The sequence below is a fragment of the Pristiophorus japonicus genome, chromosome 16, assembly GCF_044704955.1.
Source record: "Pristiophorus japonicus isolate sPriJap1 chromosome 16, sPriJap1.hap1, whole genome shotgun sequence".
Classification (NCBI taxonomy): Eukaryota; Metazoa; Chordata; class Chondrichthyes; family Pristiophoridae; genus Pristiophorus; species Pristiophorus japonicus.
In genome coordinates, this window is record NC_091992.1 from 52,439,968 (window position 1) to 52,458,420 (window position 18,453).

Genomic DNA, 18,453 nt, shown 5'->3' on the forward strand with positions numbered 1-18,453 from the left:
AGATTTTTGTAGAACTGAAAAAACCTGTTCTACACATTAAAAAATCAGGCGCAGGTTACAAATTAGGCGTCCAGAACGAGGAGGGGGAAGGGAAGTCATTAAATTCTACAATAAATCCTTATTTATACTTCTACAAATAAATCCAATCTGAATAAACATTTATAAGCAAAGAAAAGATTAAATAAACCATCTTCCTACCTGTGTGAAGACACGGAGAATGCTGCAGTCAGCCTGAGGCATCCGTTCTTCCCGCGGGGGTGAGGGGTGGGGAGGGGGGAAAGAGAGGAGGCGCCCGTTCTTTCCCGCGGGGGGGGGGGGGGGGGGGCGGAGGAGGAAAGAGAGGAGAGAGTCTTTCCCGCGGGGGGGGGGGGGGGGGGAGGGGAGGGGAGAGACAGTGAGAAGGCTGGATGTGCTGATGGCAATGTGCTTTTATATTTAGAAAAAGTTAAAAAAAATTAAACAGCTACAAAGAACTACAAAAATGGCCGAGTGCCAATGTTTTTTTCACACTGCGTGTGCGCGAATGCTTCAACGCGCAGCGTTGCCGGCAGGAAAAAACTAATTTTAAATAGTACCCGCCCCCTCCCACTTACAAAATCGGCGCGAGTGTAGGCTCCGCCCCCCTGGGCGCCACGCCAGGCAAACAAGGAGCTGCAGAACGCTCCAGAATCGCGATTTTTTTTTTAGGCGCGAAAAACGGGCGCCCAGCTCGGATGGGTGCCCGTTTTTTTATCGTGTGGAAACTTGGACCCTAAAAGTGGAGATTGTGCACAGGGGAACAGTAATGATTTTATTTTTAATAAACAACACCTCGATGTGTGGCCTGAGTCAGCCTTTGATGGCCTCAATCTTGAGGGGACTTGAGAGTATGGTCAGTGCACTATTGTCCTTACGCCATACTTAATGAAAAGTGCAAGCCTGTCATTTGCTTTAGCATAAAGAATATAGTCCTCACAGCAGTACCTAAAGATGATCCAGGTCCTCTTTATTTAAAAAAAAATTAAATTACATAGCATTTGTTTCTCTCCCTGACAAAAATGGGATGTAGAGATGACGGTATATCAGAGAACGTGGTGCTGACTTCACAGATGTGACTCCCGAGGCATCTTCAGGCCTAACTTTTGCAAGAAAAAATGGGAACTGGGAATTTTTTCTTTCCAATTCAAGAGGGAATTTTTGATTGACTCACCACCTGGAAAAAAACCTGAGAATCTACTGGTGAGAATTGGCTAAAAAAATTACTTGAGGCCTCAAGTTAGCTAGTTGAAATTGATGGCCTCATCACCAGCTTGATCTTAAAAAAAATGAGAGCAAATTCAGTTTAAGAAGGAAAACTACTTATCCTTTCCAAAGTTTTCAATTTACATTCTCCAATCATATAATTCAAGAATTATAAATTTAAGCTTATTTGCTGATACAATTTCTGAGTAAGAGAATATTGATTATGCGCTTGACTGATGGGGCAGTAGGAGATGGTGATTATTTCCCCCTCAGTGGCAGCTTGCTTCTCACTTTCCCTTTTGCTCTGCTTCTACTATTACTACTTCTGATCTTGGCAATTTTTCTGGTTTGGGGTCCTTTTTATTTTGTTTAAATTTCTAAAATGTAAGCCTTGGTATGAACTGTACCAATGCAGAAGTTTCCTCACCCCTGTATTGAGTACAGCATTACTAATTTTGTTTTCCCTCAAACTTGCAGGACGTGATGTCAGTCTGCAGGAGAAATCCCAGCCTCCAGAATCATCCAGTGTGGAGGTGTGAGCTTCAGAAAGCTTGGACATCAGCTCTGTATTATAACTGTACAACATAGGAAAAATGTTTGCTTATATCCAGACCTTTTTGTACCATTGGAAAGAATTTTTTCTTTTTTTTTATCAGCACAAGATAAATTGCTTCTGTGAAATTCACCAAATTTTGTCTCTCTGTTGGTTGAGGGAGTGTTCTGTACATCTGACTTGTCAAACCAGAATACCTTTATTAAAGTGAAGAAAAAAATACTTGGTTTGTATTGGTGGCACCATGTGTGGAATGTTTGGTTCAGTAAAACTGATGATCTGTCTCTTATGACACTTTCCAATGCTATAGGCATTTAATTATTGTATTGAATTGTTGACCCCAAAAGCTATATATGGTGTACCTAGAACAATGAACACAAGAACTTAAACCAACTTATAGACAGTTTAAATATTTTCTCCCTTTTTGTTATTTCCAGGGTTTTGCGATTTGTATAATCCTTTGAGATGGTGGGAGGGAGCAATTTAATTCTAGCAATGTCCACAGTCTGTTGTACTCTGTAGATGAAGAGGGATGACCCTCCCTAGTCAAGTAACTCACTGTCGGGAAGGGGAAAGTTTGGAAGATGAGGCCTGGGTTTGAATACAGGTTTCCCAGCGCATGGCGAAAATGGCATTTATTCCACCTCCCAAAATAAATGACGTGTTATTATAAAGCATTGATGAATGAGACAGTCAGCCTGGCTCATTGGTGCTCTACTCTTCCATATCTCATTAATGAGAGCTTGGATTCTTCTCTCGTTACTCCAGATAACCCTGTAAGCTAATGCCCTAATATGTAAGTTGTTCTTGGGTGGGTAGCCTATTGGTGCAGTAAATCTTGGACTTAGCTGGTTGAACACCAGCTGTATGTCTAAACAACTTGCATCCAAGCTTTCTGGATTTGGGTAAGTGGGATCTGTCTCTACAGGGAGAGTGTGCGCACTTTATATTGATCACATTAATTGTGGCCCCAATTTAGTGTCAAACTGAAAGGGATTGTATCCCAATGTTTTTCTCCTGTTTGGATGACATTAAAATTCAATATATAAAAAAAAAGATATATAGTACAAAATGATGTCACATGTCACTTGGTCTTCAAACTGTTACGCCAATTAAATAAACATTCAAACACCACTTGAAGGGATAAAAACAAAATGCTGTAAATACTCGGGTCAGACAACATTTGTGGAAAGCGAAACCGAGTTAAAAATGTTTCAGGTCGTTAACTTTTTTCTAATTGTTTTTAAGCAAGTACAGAAGCCAAGAAAGGGAAGGAACAAAAGGGAAGGCCTGTGTTTGGGTGGAAGGCAGGAGTCTTTTAAATGACAAAAGGGATGATGATGCAAGGCTAAAGAGGGTGGTCATGGGCCAAGTAGAGAAACAAAAGATGGGTCTAGAGGAGCTGCAGATAGCAATAGCATCTGGAGAGAAAAAAATGGGCTGAATGATCTGAAATTGTTGAATTCTGTGCCTTGAGCGTCTGTTGAGCTTCATTAAAAGGTCAAAGACAGGTCTGAGTGGGACAGAGAATTAAAATGGCGAGTGAGCAGAAGCTTAGGGACAGTTGCAGACTGAATGGAGGTGTTCAACTAAGTGGCCGCCCAATCTGTGTTTGGTCTGTAGAGGAGACTGCATCGTGAGTAGAGAATGCAGTATACTAAATCGAAAGTACAAGTAAATCGCTGGAAGGTGTGCTTGGGGGGCCTGGACGTTGGGGAGGAGGTGTAAGGGCAGGGGTTGCATCTCCTGCACTTGTACAGGAAGGTACCATTGGAAAGGAAGTGGGGATGTTGTGGAGGGAACAGTCCCTTCAGAATGCTAAAAGTGAAGAAGAGGGGAAGATGTGTTTGGTGGTGACATCACGTGGCGCTAATGATCTGTTGAATGTGAAGGCTGCTGAGGTGGAAGGGGAATCCTATCTTGGTTCTGTGAGGACGGGATGAGGGCAGATGCGGGAAATGGGACAGATCCATTCGAGGGCCCTGTCAACCACAGTAGAGGGGAATCCTCATTTTGGATTTTCCACAAATTATAGTCTACTTTTATGTGCTGAGGAACGAACATACTGGGAAGTTAAATTTGAATATGTTCTGTACTTCTGCATCAGCTAAAAGTTCTTCACTGTGTTTGATGTCTCTGCCAAAGATTGGAGAAAAGAAAGTGGTTGGGTTATGATGTGGCATTCAAAGTACCTCGCTGTTGGGTTGTGGTCTACATTTATATGGATACAAATTTGGTTAACTGTTAGAAAACACTGCTAGTGGGGAAAAGATGTAGCTTGGAATTTCACATGGGGTGGTACCTGTACCTGTTGCACACATCCTAATTGGCTTAAATTCACCAAAAACCAATCAAATTCCTATAGCATGTAGGGTTATTTTTGTTTCACCTATAATAGGGTAAAATGTTTGCATGTAGAGTTGCTGCTGCCTTTCCTCCGTCCAAACTGGGTGTGACGAGGGCCAGCTCCCATACCTAGTCACGTTTATTTATTCTCCAGTAAGTACATGTTCTGTAAGCACCGAAACTTAATTTGTATAGTTATCTGCAAATAATTTACTTGGGTTCCTGTTGGCTTTGTTCACCAGAATGACTCTGGAGTAATGAACATTTTTGGCAGATGGTCCAGGGACTTGAGGTGATCCAGCCAGAGCTAATGCTGTTTGGCTAAACCAGTTTTTCACCAGCTATGCCAGGGGTGGGCAATTATTTGGGCTGGGGGGCCATTTAAGTTTTGGTGCGCTGCCGAGAGCCGCAAAAGAAAATGGCCCCCTAAGGTCGTGCACCAATTGCGTGGCCCTGCGCAGGCCGCTCACCAGCTCCTGCCGCTGGAAGAGATACCACACTGAAAATTTAAAGGGACCCACACAATGGTGAAAGCAAAATGTTACATTAGTAAATTTGAAACAATCCAACTTGTGTTGAGCATCACTCCTAATTTGACACTCCCAATAGTTTATAAACACATTCAGATAGTGGTCAGATACTATCGTAAATGCACAAAATGTAGTGCAAAATAGTACAATCTTCCATTACTAAATGATTGATCAATTGATTGATATGTTATGCTGAAAGTCTATGGGGCTGTTTGGCTCAGGTTTTCTGTAGCACAAGTAGCTTTTATGGACACTTTCTGCTTCAAAAAACTGAAGAACAAGAAATAATTAACGGAGTCTGGTGGCATGGCATGTCAGTTCAACAAAGAATAGTGGGAGGTGGATTGATGCCTATTGGTGCCTCACACACCAAGTCCTTAATCTCCACCCGGCTGACAGGCAGAAAGAGGGGGTCAACAGAAAACGAGCATGTCCACAAGGAAGTCAATTTGGAGGGTGAGACATCAGGGGTCACAGTAAAATGGAGCAAGTTGCCCACCTTTTCTCTCAGCTGAGAATGCATTGGTTATGTGTGGGGCCTAGAGAAAAAAAGATGCGACAAAAAGTAACAGACTAAAAAGAAAACTTAAGGGTTTTAGAAAATACTATATTTGTAAAATAAATGCCGGTAGTTCTTGTGCTAAACTCTCATTTAAACAATCATATTCCAATAAATGATCGTGCAGCTTGCTGTTGATAATTAGAGATGTACTTTATAGGTAAATGGTTTGAGGTTAAAAAGCATATAGCTTCCTATTTGGGCATTCATGCTGCAGAACTGCTCAGGCTGTTTCCAGTTATTTTATTTTCCTTTTGGCCATTTTTAGCAGTTGTCCTAGTTCCGACTTGGAGGTAATTTGAACCTAACCCACCTAATGGAATTGAATTGACTCTCCATTTTACTTTACACTGATTTCCATGGAAAGTGAAATTGGGCGGGGTGTAAAACAAGGGACTGATCCAATCTCATTAGTTTCGTTTAGCTAAAATTCCCCCCCCTCTTTCCAAATACAATGCAAGCAAATTTCTCCTTGCAATAGTTTTGTTCTGATCCTTACTGATGTTAGAGCTACTCTGATCACAATTGCTTTAATTCTGACATTTGGCATGTGATCTGATAGTAAAGCAGTAATCTCTTCATATGGTGACTGAGAATAAACTGGAGGTGCATGAAGAAACCTATACACATGACTACCGTTTCTCTCATTTTAAGATGTGCATTGAAGAGGATAAGGCAACTTGTAATGTGGAAGACAATCTTGTCACAATTTTTATCGTAATCCAGTATGGTCCTCTGCATTGAAAACAATCAAATTCAGCACTGATTTCCAAACTTTCATCATGTTTTTGCCAGTGGGATGCACTGAATGTGGTAGATTTGATATTTGGAAATGTGTAACTGAACCCTATTGAAACTATGATTGGCTTCCCAAGTACATTGAACACCACAGATCATGCTCATTTTCCAAGAACGGCTCCATTGCAACTACCACATCAAGAATTGAAAGTACATACTCTTGCAGCTGACATTGAGATTGTTGAGCTTACACTTTTTGGGGCTGATTTTCATTCAGGGTAGACTTCGGGTGACCTGTGCAATGGTGCTGCCTGTCCAATGCGCTCTATGAAAGGACAGCCATTTTGATGGTTGAGCCCCATTTATGCAATAGCCAGCTACAACTGCTAAACCAGAGCTTGGATACAGGAGGGGATGGGGGAACAGTGAGACTGGAAATCTGGCAGCTGCTCCATGGAACAGAGACCGACACATTGATACATCAAATAGTAGATTCAATTTGCCCTACCTGTTTTTGGTGCTGCCTCCTGCCAGGCCTTGGGCGGGGGCGTATTGAATCCACTGGCAGGCTGCATTTTGCCCACCACTGAACTATACTCCCTCAGGTCTAAGGGACACTGACCTAAGCAAAGACTAAGTGTATCAAGATACAGTCTCCCATCCAGGTTGTTACAAAATTTGAAAATCCTATGAGGAAAGACTTCCATTCCTGGTTATTAAAATAGCAGGGGAAGTTGTCCTGGTCAACATTTACCCCTAAAACAGACTATCTGGTCATGTATTTAATTGCTACATGTGCAAATTGGCTGTTGGATTTCCATACATTACCAGTGTAATACACTTCAAAAATATGGCTGTAAAGCACTTCATAATGTCCTGCGGTCATGAAAGGTGCTTATAATGCAAGTCTTTCAATATCGCTGTGCATAAAACCTCCAGAATAGTCACGATGAGAACTGCTTTTTTAAATTGAGTCAAAGCTTTATTTTATCAATAAACAACATTTCAGTGAAACAATGATTCTATATTTTAAAAAAATACATCAAATACATACAGGAGGTCTCTGACCTATAATGGTATTCAAGAGGTAGCAACTTCTCATTCAATTCCTTCTTGTTTATCTTTAATGGCAACCTGGAATAAAAGATAAAATATAACTTTTTTTGATCAAGCCATTTTGATCAGTGAAACAGCAGTGGGGGGGGGGGGGGGGGGAAATAACACTTCCCAAAGTTTCATAAACAAGACCAAGAGCTCCATATGGAACCAGATCAAAGGCAAAACATTAGAGTTTCTTCTGAAGGTGCTGGGCGATAGCAGACACTGGAGTCATCGGAGACTGATTTTGTGGGCACCATGCGCACATTCTTCCAGGTAGTGTCAACAAACGTAGCAATCACGTACACCGGCTGATTTTTGTTTTTGCTCCCTTTGGAGGTTCTGAGGACAACTGTAGCCCCTTCTACTCCCACAAGATCACAACCTCACAACAGACCAGAGATTTAACCTGGGACCATGTTAGATTTCATCACATGGTGCATTGACCCGCTGAACTATTGAGTGTGTAGCTAAAAATACTCACTACATGGGAAATTAATGAGTTTTGGAAACAAACTGGTGAGGATAAACTTTTTTTTTTAAATTCAACTCAAAGAGAGGCCTGTACAGCTCAGTAGACTCCACAACACTTAATGTAAGTTAAATGGAGTCTAGACAACAGCAAAACAATTCTACCAGTCACAAACCAATTATTCCCAGACATCTGTCCAGAATTTGCTACAGAATATAGGACTTAACAGATCAGTCACCGGATGTACAAGTCATGTCAAATGATATCAAAAGACTACACATTCACTTTGTTGAACCCACTACAAATCATAGAAACACAGTAAGCAAGAGGGATGGATATTTATATTCTCAGCCAACACCACAACTTGCCCCAAGCCCGCTGACACTGGCCAATCAGCAGGAGATAGCAAGGACTAACACAGCTCCTACCTCCGACAAGAGGTACGCATCTTCTGCCTGACATCTCAACAATATGGCGACTTCAAGAACTCGCCAGAGTAGAGTACTAATAGAGAAGCCATTGCTGGAAATGCTCTAGGCTACGACTGGAACCAAGTGAGGGGCAGTCCTGAGCTGGCAACGAAGCAGAGGAATTGGTGCAGGACCGTGTCAAATGCTGCAGTGAGGTCGAGGACAAGGAGAGATAATGCGCTATTAGTCATTTGCGATGGTAAGGCCATGTCAGAGCTGTGGAAGCCTGATTGATGAAATTATGACAGGAGTTGCAGGAAACGCATAGATTTCAGCGGTGACAACACGATCTTTAAAATGGAGATGGAGCTGTAGCTCGCAAGGACAGAGGGTCGCTGGTGGGTTATTTGAGGAAGGAGTTGATGATAGCAATTTTGTAATGGAGGGGGAAGGAATCAAAAGCGACGGAACCATTTGCGTTAGCTAGCATGGAGGCCAGGAAGAGAATTTGGATGGTCAACAGTTTAATGGAAATGGGGTCATGGGAGTAGGAGATAGATCTCATGGACAAGTGTGTTCGGAGAGGGAAGATGGGAGAGAAACGAGACACGGGTTCAGGGCTAGGGTTAAGGCTAGGAAGCCAACAAGGAGGTTTGGCTTGGTGGGCAGAAAATGAGGCACCTGAACAAATGGTCTTCATCTTAGTGATTTGTTGGTGCAAGCGGGAGTGAGTTAAAGAGACAATCTGTAGTGGAGAAAAGAAATCTGGGCTTATCTCTCTCCAGGATGATCCTGGAATAGTGGGGCGGTTTTAGCAGAGTGAGTGAGGCCCAGTAAGACTAGAGGTGACCCAGCCAGATCTGATGACAGATGGCTAAACAAATTGTGCTGCAAATAGCTCAAGTCTCATGAAGATGGGGGCCACACCAGGGAAACAACCAGAATGGGAGCGAGTGAAGATTTTTCTGGGTACAAGGGCATCAAAATTGACGAAAGTGGTTGAGCAAATTGACAACTTGCAGAGGTATCCTTGTTACATGGGTTGGCAATTGGCTGAGAGGTAGGAGACAGAGAGTAGGGATAATGGAAATGTACTCTGATTAGCAGGAAGTGGCAAGATGTATTACCCAGGGATCTGTACTGGGGCCTTAGCTTTTCACCATATATATTAAATACTTCGATGAAGGTAGAGTGTTGTATATCCACTATGTTCAGATGACACTATGTTCAGATTGTGCAGATGGGAGTAGGAAGTTTGAAAGGGACAGACAGACTGGGCAAAACTGGCTGATGCAGTTCAATGTGGGGAAATATGAGGTGATCCACCTTGGATCTGAGCAAGACAAATCAAAATATTTTCTAAAATGGTGAGACTGAACTATGGAGGAACAAAGGGATTTGGGTGTCCATATACATAAATCACAAAAAAAAACTAGTGCACAGGTACAAAAAGCAAGTAAAATGGCTAATGAAATGGTTTTTATGTCAAGGGGACTGGAATACAAGGGGGATGAAGTTACAATTCAGTTGTATACAGCCATGGTCAGGCCCGCTCTGCTGTGTTGCGTTCAGTTACACGCACCGCATTCAAGGAAGGACATACTGGCCTGGGAGTGGGTACAGCACAAACTTACCAGAATGACAAAGGATTAAATTATGAGAGCAGGTTAGATAAACTTGGCTTGTATTTGCTTAAGTTTAGAAAATTACAGGGAGATCTAATCAAGGCTTATAAAATGATAAAAGGGATTGGATAGGGTAGATACAAAAAAAACAATTTCCTCTGATAACAAAGGGTATAACCTTAAAATGAAATCTTGCCCATTTAGAAGTAACTATCAGGACGCATGTTTCACACAATGGGTAGTAGAAACATGGGAGGTCATCCACCTCAAAATGACTGGATGTTGGGTCAATGAAATCTTTAAGACTGAGATCAATTTTTTGTTAGGCAAGTGTATCAAGGGATATGGAGCAAAGGCGGGTGAATGAAGTAGAGGTACAGATCAGCCATGATCTAATTGAATGGCGGAATAGGCTCAAGGGGCTGAATGGCCTACTCCTGTTCTTGTGCTTTGTGACCAACTAAAGACTAAAGTTCGGAGTTTAAAAGTATAGTTGTTAGTGAGTTGATGAGTTATTTCCACTGCAGATACAGAAGGAAGTGAGGTTAGGAGGGGGGGAATGTGGGATACAAGTGGTTACAGATAAGTGGTTGACGAGATGGCAAGGTCAAGGGGGTGGACATGGCACTCTCAGGTCAGGTACATGAGCTGGTTAAACAGTAAACTCCCTTTATACTGTTCCAATAATACGCATTATCCCTAAACTATAAAGAGCACATTTAGTACATCTGTGTGAAGTCCCGTGGTGTCCAAGTGAGACTGCCTGTCAATTTGTATAGATTTTTGTCCTTGTACACACACTCACACGACACTCATCCAGGCATGACAGGCTGGGATGAAAGGATGGTGCTCCAAACTAACGCATTGCCTCAGCCGCACAATGATAGATTTCCAATTTACTGAAACACCCAAAACAGCTTGCTTTATCTTCCAAGATTAAGAGTTTATTTTTCAGCACCAGTGCCTCGAAATCGCTATTCACAAACTTACCCGGAACCGTTCCTCCAGCAGCGATAGCTCACTGATCAGATCAGTGATGGCGTTTGTAAAGGCTTCCTGCGGACTGTAGTCGGGAGTGGTCTGCACACGGATAACAATTTTATGTTCCAGAGGATGGGGTACCTTGTAACCTGCAAATAACACCTGAGGGTCTTTCAGCAACTGCCTGTAAAACAAAACAGGATGTCAAACACGTCTCGTAATCAAAGGTAACTTTCCCCCAAAATCCCTCACTTAGAATGGTTACAGGGCAGGTGGTGGTCATTCGGCCCGTCGAGCCCGTGCCAGCTCTCTGCAAGAGCACCTCAGCGAGTCCCACTCCCCCGCCCTTTACCCGTAGCCCTGCATTTTTTTTTCCTTCAGGTACTTATCCAATTCCCTTTTAAAAGCCACAATTGAATCTGCCTCCACCACCCTTTTAGGCAGTGCACTACAGATCCTAACCACTCGCTGCGTAAAAGTTTTTCCTCATGTCGCCTTTGGTTCTTCTGCCAATCACCTTAAATCTGTGTCCTCTGGTTCTCAACCCTTCAGTCAATGGGAACAGTTTAGCTCTATCTAGACTCTTCATGATTTTGAAATCCTCTATCAAATCTCCTCTCAACCTTCTCTGCTCCAAGGAGAACAGCCCCAGCTTCCCCAGTCTATCCACGTAATTGAAGTCCCTCATCTCTGGAACCATTCTTGTAAATCTTTTCAGCACTTTTCCTTACAAAGTGTAACACTTTCTGTTGACCATCAGCGCAGCACTGCTGTAAATGGGCATTTTTCAGGCTGCTTATTTACAGAATCAAACTGCTGCCCAAGTTAATGACATGACTTTAGTGTGTTACATAAACCACACTAGTATAAAAGTCACTCCCCGACAATGGAAGGCCTCTACAGATAGGTATCTCGTACACTCATGTACCATATTTTCCATTTGTTCTATGCAGAATTCTAGTGGGAAATCGCTCCTTGTTCACGTTGTCTCCACCACCATGTCTGTAAAGTTTGTTCCATGTACTAATTGTACTTGTGTAACTACTCATTTTAAATAATTACCCGAGTTCATGTAATACTTCTATGCAAAAAATGCATAAAATGCAAGCCCAATAAATATAAATCGGCAACTTGTAAAACAGCTTTTTCCAATGTTAAAGAGAGAGGGGGGGGGCAGGGGTAATAATTACTTTCAGTATAAACCACCCTCTCATCTGGTCAGTATAGGTTACCTTGCAGAAGGAATATTAGTGGCTAAGTTATCTTCACCACAACTCATCACAGACCCACCCAGCTTGCATAAGTGTTCAGCTCGGTCAGCAAGCAGCTCCAAACAGTCCAACAAGGGGGTTGCTGGGCGGGGGGGGGGGGTGTCACTATCCATTTATGGTCAGGAATACGGGTCAAGAGACACCAAAGGCTTCAAACCTCAGTAGTGACCAGGTATAGCTACCTAGCACAATACATTTAACCCTTGCATGAAAGACATTAAAATCTTTATGTGAAGTAACTTTAGGTCATCATCATAGGCAGTCCCTCAGAATTGAGGAAGACTTGCTTCCACTCTTAAAATGAGTCCTTAGGTGGCTGAACAGTCCAATACCAGAACCACAGTCTCTGTCACAGGTGGGACAGATAGTCGTTGAGGGAAGGGGTGGGTGGGACTGGTTTGCCGCACATTTTTTACGCTGCCTGCGTTTGTCTTCTGCATGCACTTGACGATGAGACTCGGCGCCCTCCCGGATGCACTTCCTCCACTTAGGGCGGTCTTTGGCCAGGGACACCCAGGTGTCGGTGGGGATGTTGCAATTTATCAGGGAGGCTTTGAGGGTGTCCTTGTAATGTTTCCTCTGTCCACCTTTGGATCGTTTGCCATGAAGGAGTTCCGAGTAGAGCACTTGCTTTGGAAGTCTCGTGTCTGGCGTGCGGACAATGTGGCCTGCTCAGTGGAGCTGATCAAGTGTGGTTAGTGCTTCAATGCTGGGGATGTTGGCCTGGAGGAGGACGCTAACGTTGGTGCGTCTGTCCTCCCAGGGGATTTGTAGGATCTTGCAGAGACATCGTTGGTGGTATTTCTCCAGTGGCTTGAGGTAATCCAGTAACTTTAGGTAATGCAGCTTTGGTATTCTAGATTACAACTAAATGTGAAGAGTGTAGTAGAACATTTACTAGCTATGACATGTATACTGAGCAGCAAATATTAGTCAATAAACTGCCCATGTCACATAGACTTGCTCTGCACAGTAGATATTTTAGAACCTGCAAGACATTTTTTGTAGTATTCAGTAGACTTGTGGGCTTTCTTGGGTTATGACCCATTACATCTTGCAATGAATGCATGGTACACTGAGGCTCCGAGGCCTCAATTTTGGCCGAGCCCGTTTTTCGGCACACTTACCAGAGTTGCACCGCTTATTTATGTTCTGAGGTGCGCCGAAAGAAAATGTTGCAACTTTGGCCGCTGTCCAGCGTCTTCACTGCAGTCGCACAGCGTGGCCAGTTGAGTCAGAGGTGGAGCCTGCGTTCTACGCTGGAAAAGGTGCCGGGACGTCTGCGCATGCGCAGTGGAGTCTGCTGGTGATGTCCGCGCATGAGCGGTAGCACTGCGAATCTGCAACAGTCCCAATTGATGTAGGTCTCTTTGTCAGTTTCAGAGCGTTGCAATGTTCTTCCTCCCTGTGTTGCTGAGCTCCTTTAGGTAAAATTCTCTGCATTTATTCTGCCTCCTTTTTTGGGCTAAGGGCAGGAGAACTGATATAAATCACCTGCAGGCAGGAGCACTATCAGTTCTCCTGCCCGCCCCTAGCCCAGGCCGAGTGGCCTCCCGGTGCGTTGTCCTGCCCCTAGCCCAGGCTGAGTGGCCTCCCGGTGCGTTGTCCCGCCCCTAGCCCAGGCCGAGTGGCCTCCCGGTGCGTTGTCCCGCCCCTAGCCCAGGCTGAGTGGCCTCCCGCACCAGTCGGCCCACTGCCTTCCCAGGCCGAATTTGAAGATGAAGGTAGGACTTTAATTTTTTATTTCTTATTGAATCGTTAGTAGTTTTTATTTGCAAACATTGCTACAGGTAAGACTTGGTTGGTTTAGGTGCAGGTCCTCTCCGCTTCCCGCCCCTAGCCAAGACCAAATGGCCTCCGATGTACCTACCTGCGCCGATTTCTTTAACTCTTTGCAAGGGTTTTCTCAAGTGGCCACATACAGTGGCCTAAGTAGAAATGGAGTAACTATTAGCTAGCCAAAGTTGCCTAAATGGGCAGAACTGGCATAGGTGGCTGGTAACGCCCCCTCTTGCAAAAAAAAAAATAACCTAAAAAAAACAAAGTGAGTTACGTTGGTGCAATTGATTGGGGAAACTGGAGATTATTAAGTTACGCCAGTAAAAGGTTACTCCAAAAAAAAATGGAGCAACTCATGGCCAAAATTGATCCCTTAGAGTGCAGTACATTGTGTTCAGAGTTCACAGCATCAAGCTCTTTCCTTGACTGAGGCAGCCCTGCGACATGGGAGGTGGTGGGTCAGGGGGGCTGTCTGTGAATTGGATGAGTGGGGTTTGCTGGTGTGTGATCTAGGTTGGGGTCTCCTTTTGGTGAATGTGGTGGGGGGTGAGGATGAGCCCACATCTCATGGTATATGTCTCAACCAAGCACAGCCACAGTATCAGCAGCCAGTACCCCACAGTTACCTGTTCACATTTCAAGGGGGCCATTTCACCATATCAAGAAGATACAAGTTCTCAGCACGAACAGTAATAACTGAGCAAGAAGAGCAGCTGAAAGTAGGCCAAGTGGGCATAGATGGTTTCTGGGAAGATAGAACGGCCCATCAAGGTGCAACAATAACCAAGCCAAACAGACCAGGAAACATAGAAAATAGGTGCAGGAGTAGTCCATTCGGCCCTTCGAGCCTGCACCACCATTCAATAAGATCATGGCTGATCATTCACCTCAGTACCCCTTTCCTGCTTTCTCTCCATACCCCTTGATTCCTTTAGCCGTAAGGGCCATATCTAACTCCTTCTTGAATATATCCAATGAACTGGCAACTTTCTGTGGTAGAGAATTCCACAGGTTAACAACTCTCTGAGTGAAGAAGTTTCTCCTCATTTCAGACCTAAATGGCCTACCCCTTATCCTTAGACTGTGTCCCCTGATTCTGGACTTCCCCAACATCAGGAACATTCTTCCTGCATCTAACCTGTCCAGTCCCGTCAGAATTTTATATGTTTCTATGAGATCCCCTCTCATTCTTCTAAACTCCAGTGAATAAAGGCCCAGCCAATCCAGTCTCTCCGCACATGTCAGTCCAGCCTTGGTGGGAGGAATTTAGGGAAGGGGGTGGGTGAGAAAAAAGGCCAGGAACCCATCACTAGAGCTTAGTTAGAATGGAATAAAAACTTGCGCTAACTCATGCTGGGCTACAGTTCATTAAAATATTGGGTGGTGGCCACTAACCCATAGTGGGAGTAAGAGTAAATTGAAAAAAAACTCCAGTCGTCCATTCAGGTGATAGGCTGTCCACCTCCCCAGCTCCTCCGCAGTGGGTAGGGCATACTGGTGGTCCCAGCACTGGCAAGTGCAGGGAAATCGTTGCTGCTCAACAGGGTCCCAGTTTCCTCTTTCCAAATGCCCTTTTGCTGACTGTCCTAAGCAGTCAGTGTAAGAGCTAACAACCAGAATCTAACCGGGAGTGGAACAGTCCAGTTTCACTGGACACTCAATTTTAATACGCAGTTAGTTTGCTCTATAAACTATTCTTTGGAACGCACAATCGGTGCTTACTTTTTCACTAGTAGATACTTGCTACTTACACTAGGTATAGCTCTATAAACATGAACATGGCACTCAAGGACACAAGATGGGTTTGTACAAAAGCAAAATACTGCGGATGCAGGAAATCGGAAATAAAAGCAGAAAATGCTGGAAATACTCAGCGGGTCAGGCAGCATCTATGGAGAGAGAAACAGAGTTAACATTTCAGGTCGATGCCCTTTCGTCAGAACTGTTTTTATTTCAGATTTCCAGCATCCGCAATATTTTGCTTTTGTATTAGTTAGAATGGAATAGCATCAAGTGCTGAAGCTGGACACTTACGATCGGATAGTGTTACCCAGGGTGTGGTCCTCCTTGTTAATGGTGAACAGGCAGGCATTTGGCACTTTTGTGTCCTTTGTTATTGTTATCCTAAAGAGAAAGGAAAATTATGATACCTGTAGTAGAAACCACCTCACAGCCAGAGAATAGCTGCAGACAGAACACACCACAATACCCACTGGAACAGCAGCAGTTGGAGAACAGAATACAAGGCTGAAGATAATACTGGAAAGGAATATGTTATTAAAGGGAATATTTCCCAGGTAGTAAATTACCTGGCAAATGCTCTTTAAAAGACGCCACTGTTGGGCAGCTCTGCAACTGAGCCATTGCGGAGTCATGGTTCAGAATTCTGTGGTCAGGTTTCTGGGACACAAGTGTTTTATGGCCATCCATAGGTAGAAGAGAGACTATTTAAATGCAGCTGTTTTTGCACAGATCCCAATGGCCCATTCATTAGCAACATCCAGCATCTTAGTGTTGACAAACTCTTTTGATCAGGACACAGGCATCAAAGAGTCAGGCAGCCACCAGGAGAACCTCTGCCTTGGTCAAGGAGAGTTCATAACTTTACATCAAGTCAAGGGCCCACCTAACTGGCCTAGAATATGCTTGTTCTTTATTTTTGTAATAGCATGCGAACAGAAGTTAGACTGATTGTACCGAGTGTGTCTCATTGCACTTGGTGTTCAGTATGTTTTGCCTACTGTGGAATAAAGCAGCTTACAAACTGAACCAAACAAAGTCTTGCCTACTGGTAACTCGCTCTGCCTTAGGCGAGATTAAAGTAATGCACAAATGTTGCAAACAGTCTGGTTCAGCCTCAGACAGTGGCCAGGGAGAGTGAGGAGTCAGTGGCTAGGGTCCAAAGACAATGGCTTCGGCCTTCCCAATATTTAGCTGGGATGAAATTTCTGCTCATCCAGTGCTGGATGTTAGTCAAGCAGTCTAATAATTTAGAGACCATGGAGAGAGGTCGAAAGAAGTGGTGATGAGGTCGAGCTGGTTGTCATCAGAATTAGAAAAGCACAGATATCTCGGTGGGTTGTGGGGCTGGAGAGTAGAGATAGGTGGAAACTGACGCTGTGTTTTCGGATGATTTCGCCAAGGGGCAGCATGTCGATGAGAAATAGGAGGCAACCAAGGATAGATCCTTGGGGGACACCGGAGGTAACGATGCGGGGCGGGAAGAGAAGCCGTTGCAGGATTCGCTGGCTACGATTAGATAGATAAGAATGGAATCAGGCGAGTGCAGTCCCACCCAGCTGGCGAGGCGTTGGAGGAAACCGTGTCAAAGGCTGCGGACAGGTCCAGGAGGACGAGGAGAAATAGTTTACCTCTGTCATATCACGGCGGATGACATTTGTGACTTAACACTTAACCATTGCAATACTCCCAACTTGCCCCCTCCTCCTTTCTCAGGTGTCCTGCACTTGCCCTCTGCTCCATTCCCCTTGCTGGGGCTGGAATGGGAATTGCCTTTCTGGGCATGTAACAGATGGACACCACACAGACCGATAGATGTTTGCACACTGAGGGGATGCAGGGATACGTAGACAGTGCGGGAGGCCGTCAGCTCAGTCAATGGGGGAGCAGCATCTCCCCCCCCCGGGCCTGCCGCCGGTACTGGGGGTCGGGGCGGGTGGAAATCCCGGGCCCGGCGCAGCCTGCGGACACCTGCACACCCGGGGCCCAAACCCCCCTTCACCCAGAGTCCCCTCACCCCCGGGCTCCCCTCGGCCAGGCCCCGCTTCCCTCTCCCCCATCCACTCCCGGGCCCCGCTTCCCCCGGCCAGGCCAGGCCCGGCCCCCGGACCGCTCACTTTTTCTCTCCCTCGAACAACAGAAAACTCTCGAAGGCCGGCGGCGCGTTCATCTCCTCACAACAGACAACAAGACCGCAGCAGACGCAAGAGGGGCTCCCAGGTCCACGGCAACCGCAGTGAGAGCGGTCACAGCGCCGCCGCCTGGTTACTCCGGGAACAGCGCCGCCGCCTGGTTACTCTGAGAGCAGCGTCGCCACAATGGATACTCCGAGAACAGTGCCACCCGCTGGAAATAAGGAAAACAGCGACTTCACTTTTCATTCCACCTTTTGCTCTTAATTCCCTCATTTTGTCAGAGAAGTGTGTCCAGGAAGTGATGTGAAGAAATGCTCAAGAGAGTAAACGTATTTATGGTGGAGTAAAAAGGACTTAAGGGAGACATGACAGAGGTCTTCAGTGGCTGGAGAGATGGTGCAGGAGGGAGGGCTTTAGACTCCTGAAGCATTGGGGCCACTTCTGGGGGAGCTGGGACCTGTACAAGTCGGATGGGTTGCACCTCAACAGAGCCGGGACCAATATCCTCGCGGGAGGTTTGAACTAGCTTGGCAGGGGGAAGGGAACCTGAGAATAGATTCAGTAGGGAGGGGAGTAAAGCTGGAATTAGAAAGCAAAAATGTAGAAAATGAGTTTGAAGGACAGAGGAAACAAGCACGAAAAAAGGGTAAAAAAAAACTAATTTAAAAGCTCCCTGTTTAAATGCAGGTAGCATTCGTAACAAAATAGATGAGCTGACGGCACAAATAGATACAAATGGGTATGATCTGTTAGCCATTTCAGAGACGTGGTTACAAGGTGACCAGGACTAAGAAGTAAATATTCAGGAGTATTTGACAATTCAGAAGGACAGACAGAACGGAAAAGAAGGTGGGGTAGCTCTGTTAATAAAGGTGGGTTCAGTGCGTTAGTAAGAAACTATATTGGCTCAGAGGATCAAGATGTTGAATCAGTTTGGGTATAAGGAATAATAATGGGAAAAAGTCGCTGGTGGGCATAGTCTATAGGTCCCCTAA

General features: G+C 44.7%; 2 protein-coding genes across 8 annotated transcripts in view; one reads left to right on the plus strand and one right to left on the minus strand.

Moving 5' to 3' along the window:
• LOC139226496 (general transcription factor II-I-like) overlaps positions 1-1,996 on the plus strand; it is a 208,328-nt gene extending 206,332 nt beyond the window's left edge. For all 6 annotated transcript variants that reach the window (XM_070857315.1, XM_070857313.1, XM_070857316.1 and 3 more), the window contains one exon: positions 1,699-1,996. Coding sequence is in view for 5 of the 6 variants with exons in the window: in XM_070857313.1 (XP_070713414.1) it covers positions 1,699-1,760 (62 nt within the window). In the remaining variant the exon portion in view is untranslated. The remainder of the gene's footprint in view (positions 1-1,698) is intronic.
• polr2j (RNA polymerase II subunit J) lies at positions 1,000-17,544 on the minus strand. Of its 2 annotated transcripts, XM_070857321.1 has the most exons (5): positions 17,441-17,544; positions 15,618-15,707; positions 10,543-10,717; positions 7,002-7,081; positions 1,000-1,971 (listed from the first exon to the last, which is right to left on the minus strand). In XM_070857321.1, the coding sequence occupies exons 1-4, from the start codon at positions 17,491-17,493 to the stop codon at positions 7,046-7,048; spliced, it is 354 nt and encodes a 117-aa protein (XP_070713422.1). In that variant the 5' UTR covers positions 17,494-17,544; the 3' UTR covers positions 1,000-1,971; positions 7,002-7,045. The 2 variants fall into 2 exon arrangements, with proteins under 2 accessions (XP_070713422.1, XP_070713421.1); XM_070857320.1 differs by lacking the exon at positions 1,000-1,971 and having other exon boundaries at positions 6,905-7,081.
• Positions 17,545-18,453: the final 909 nt, after the last annotated feature.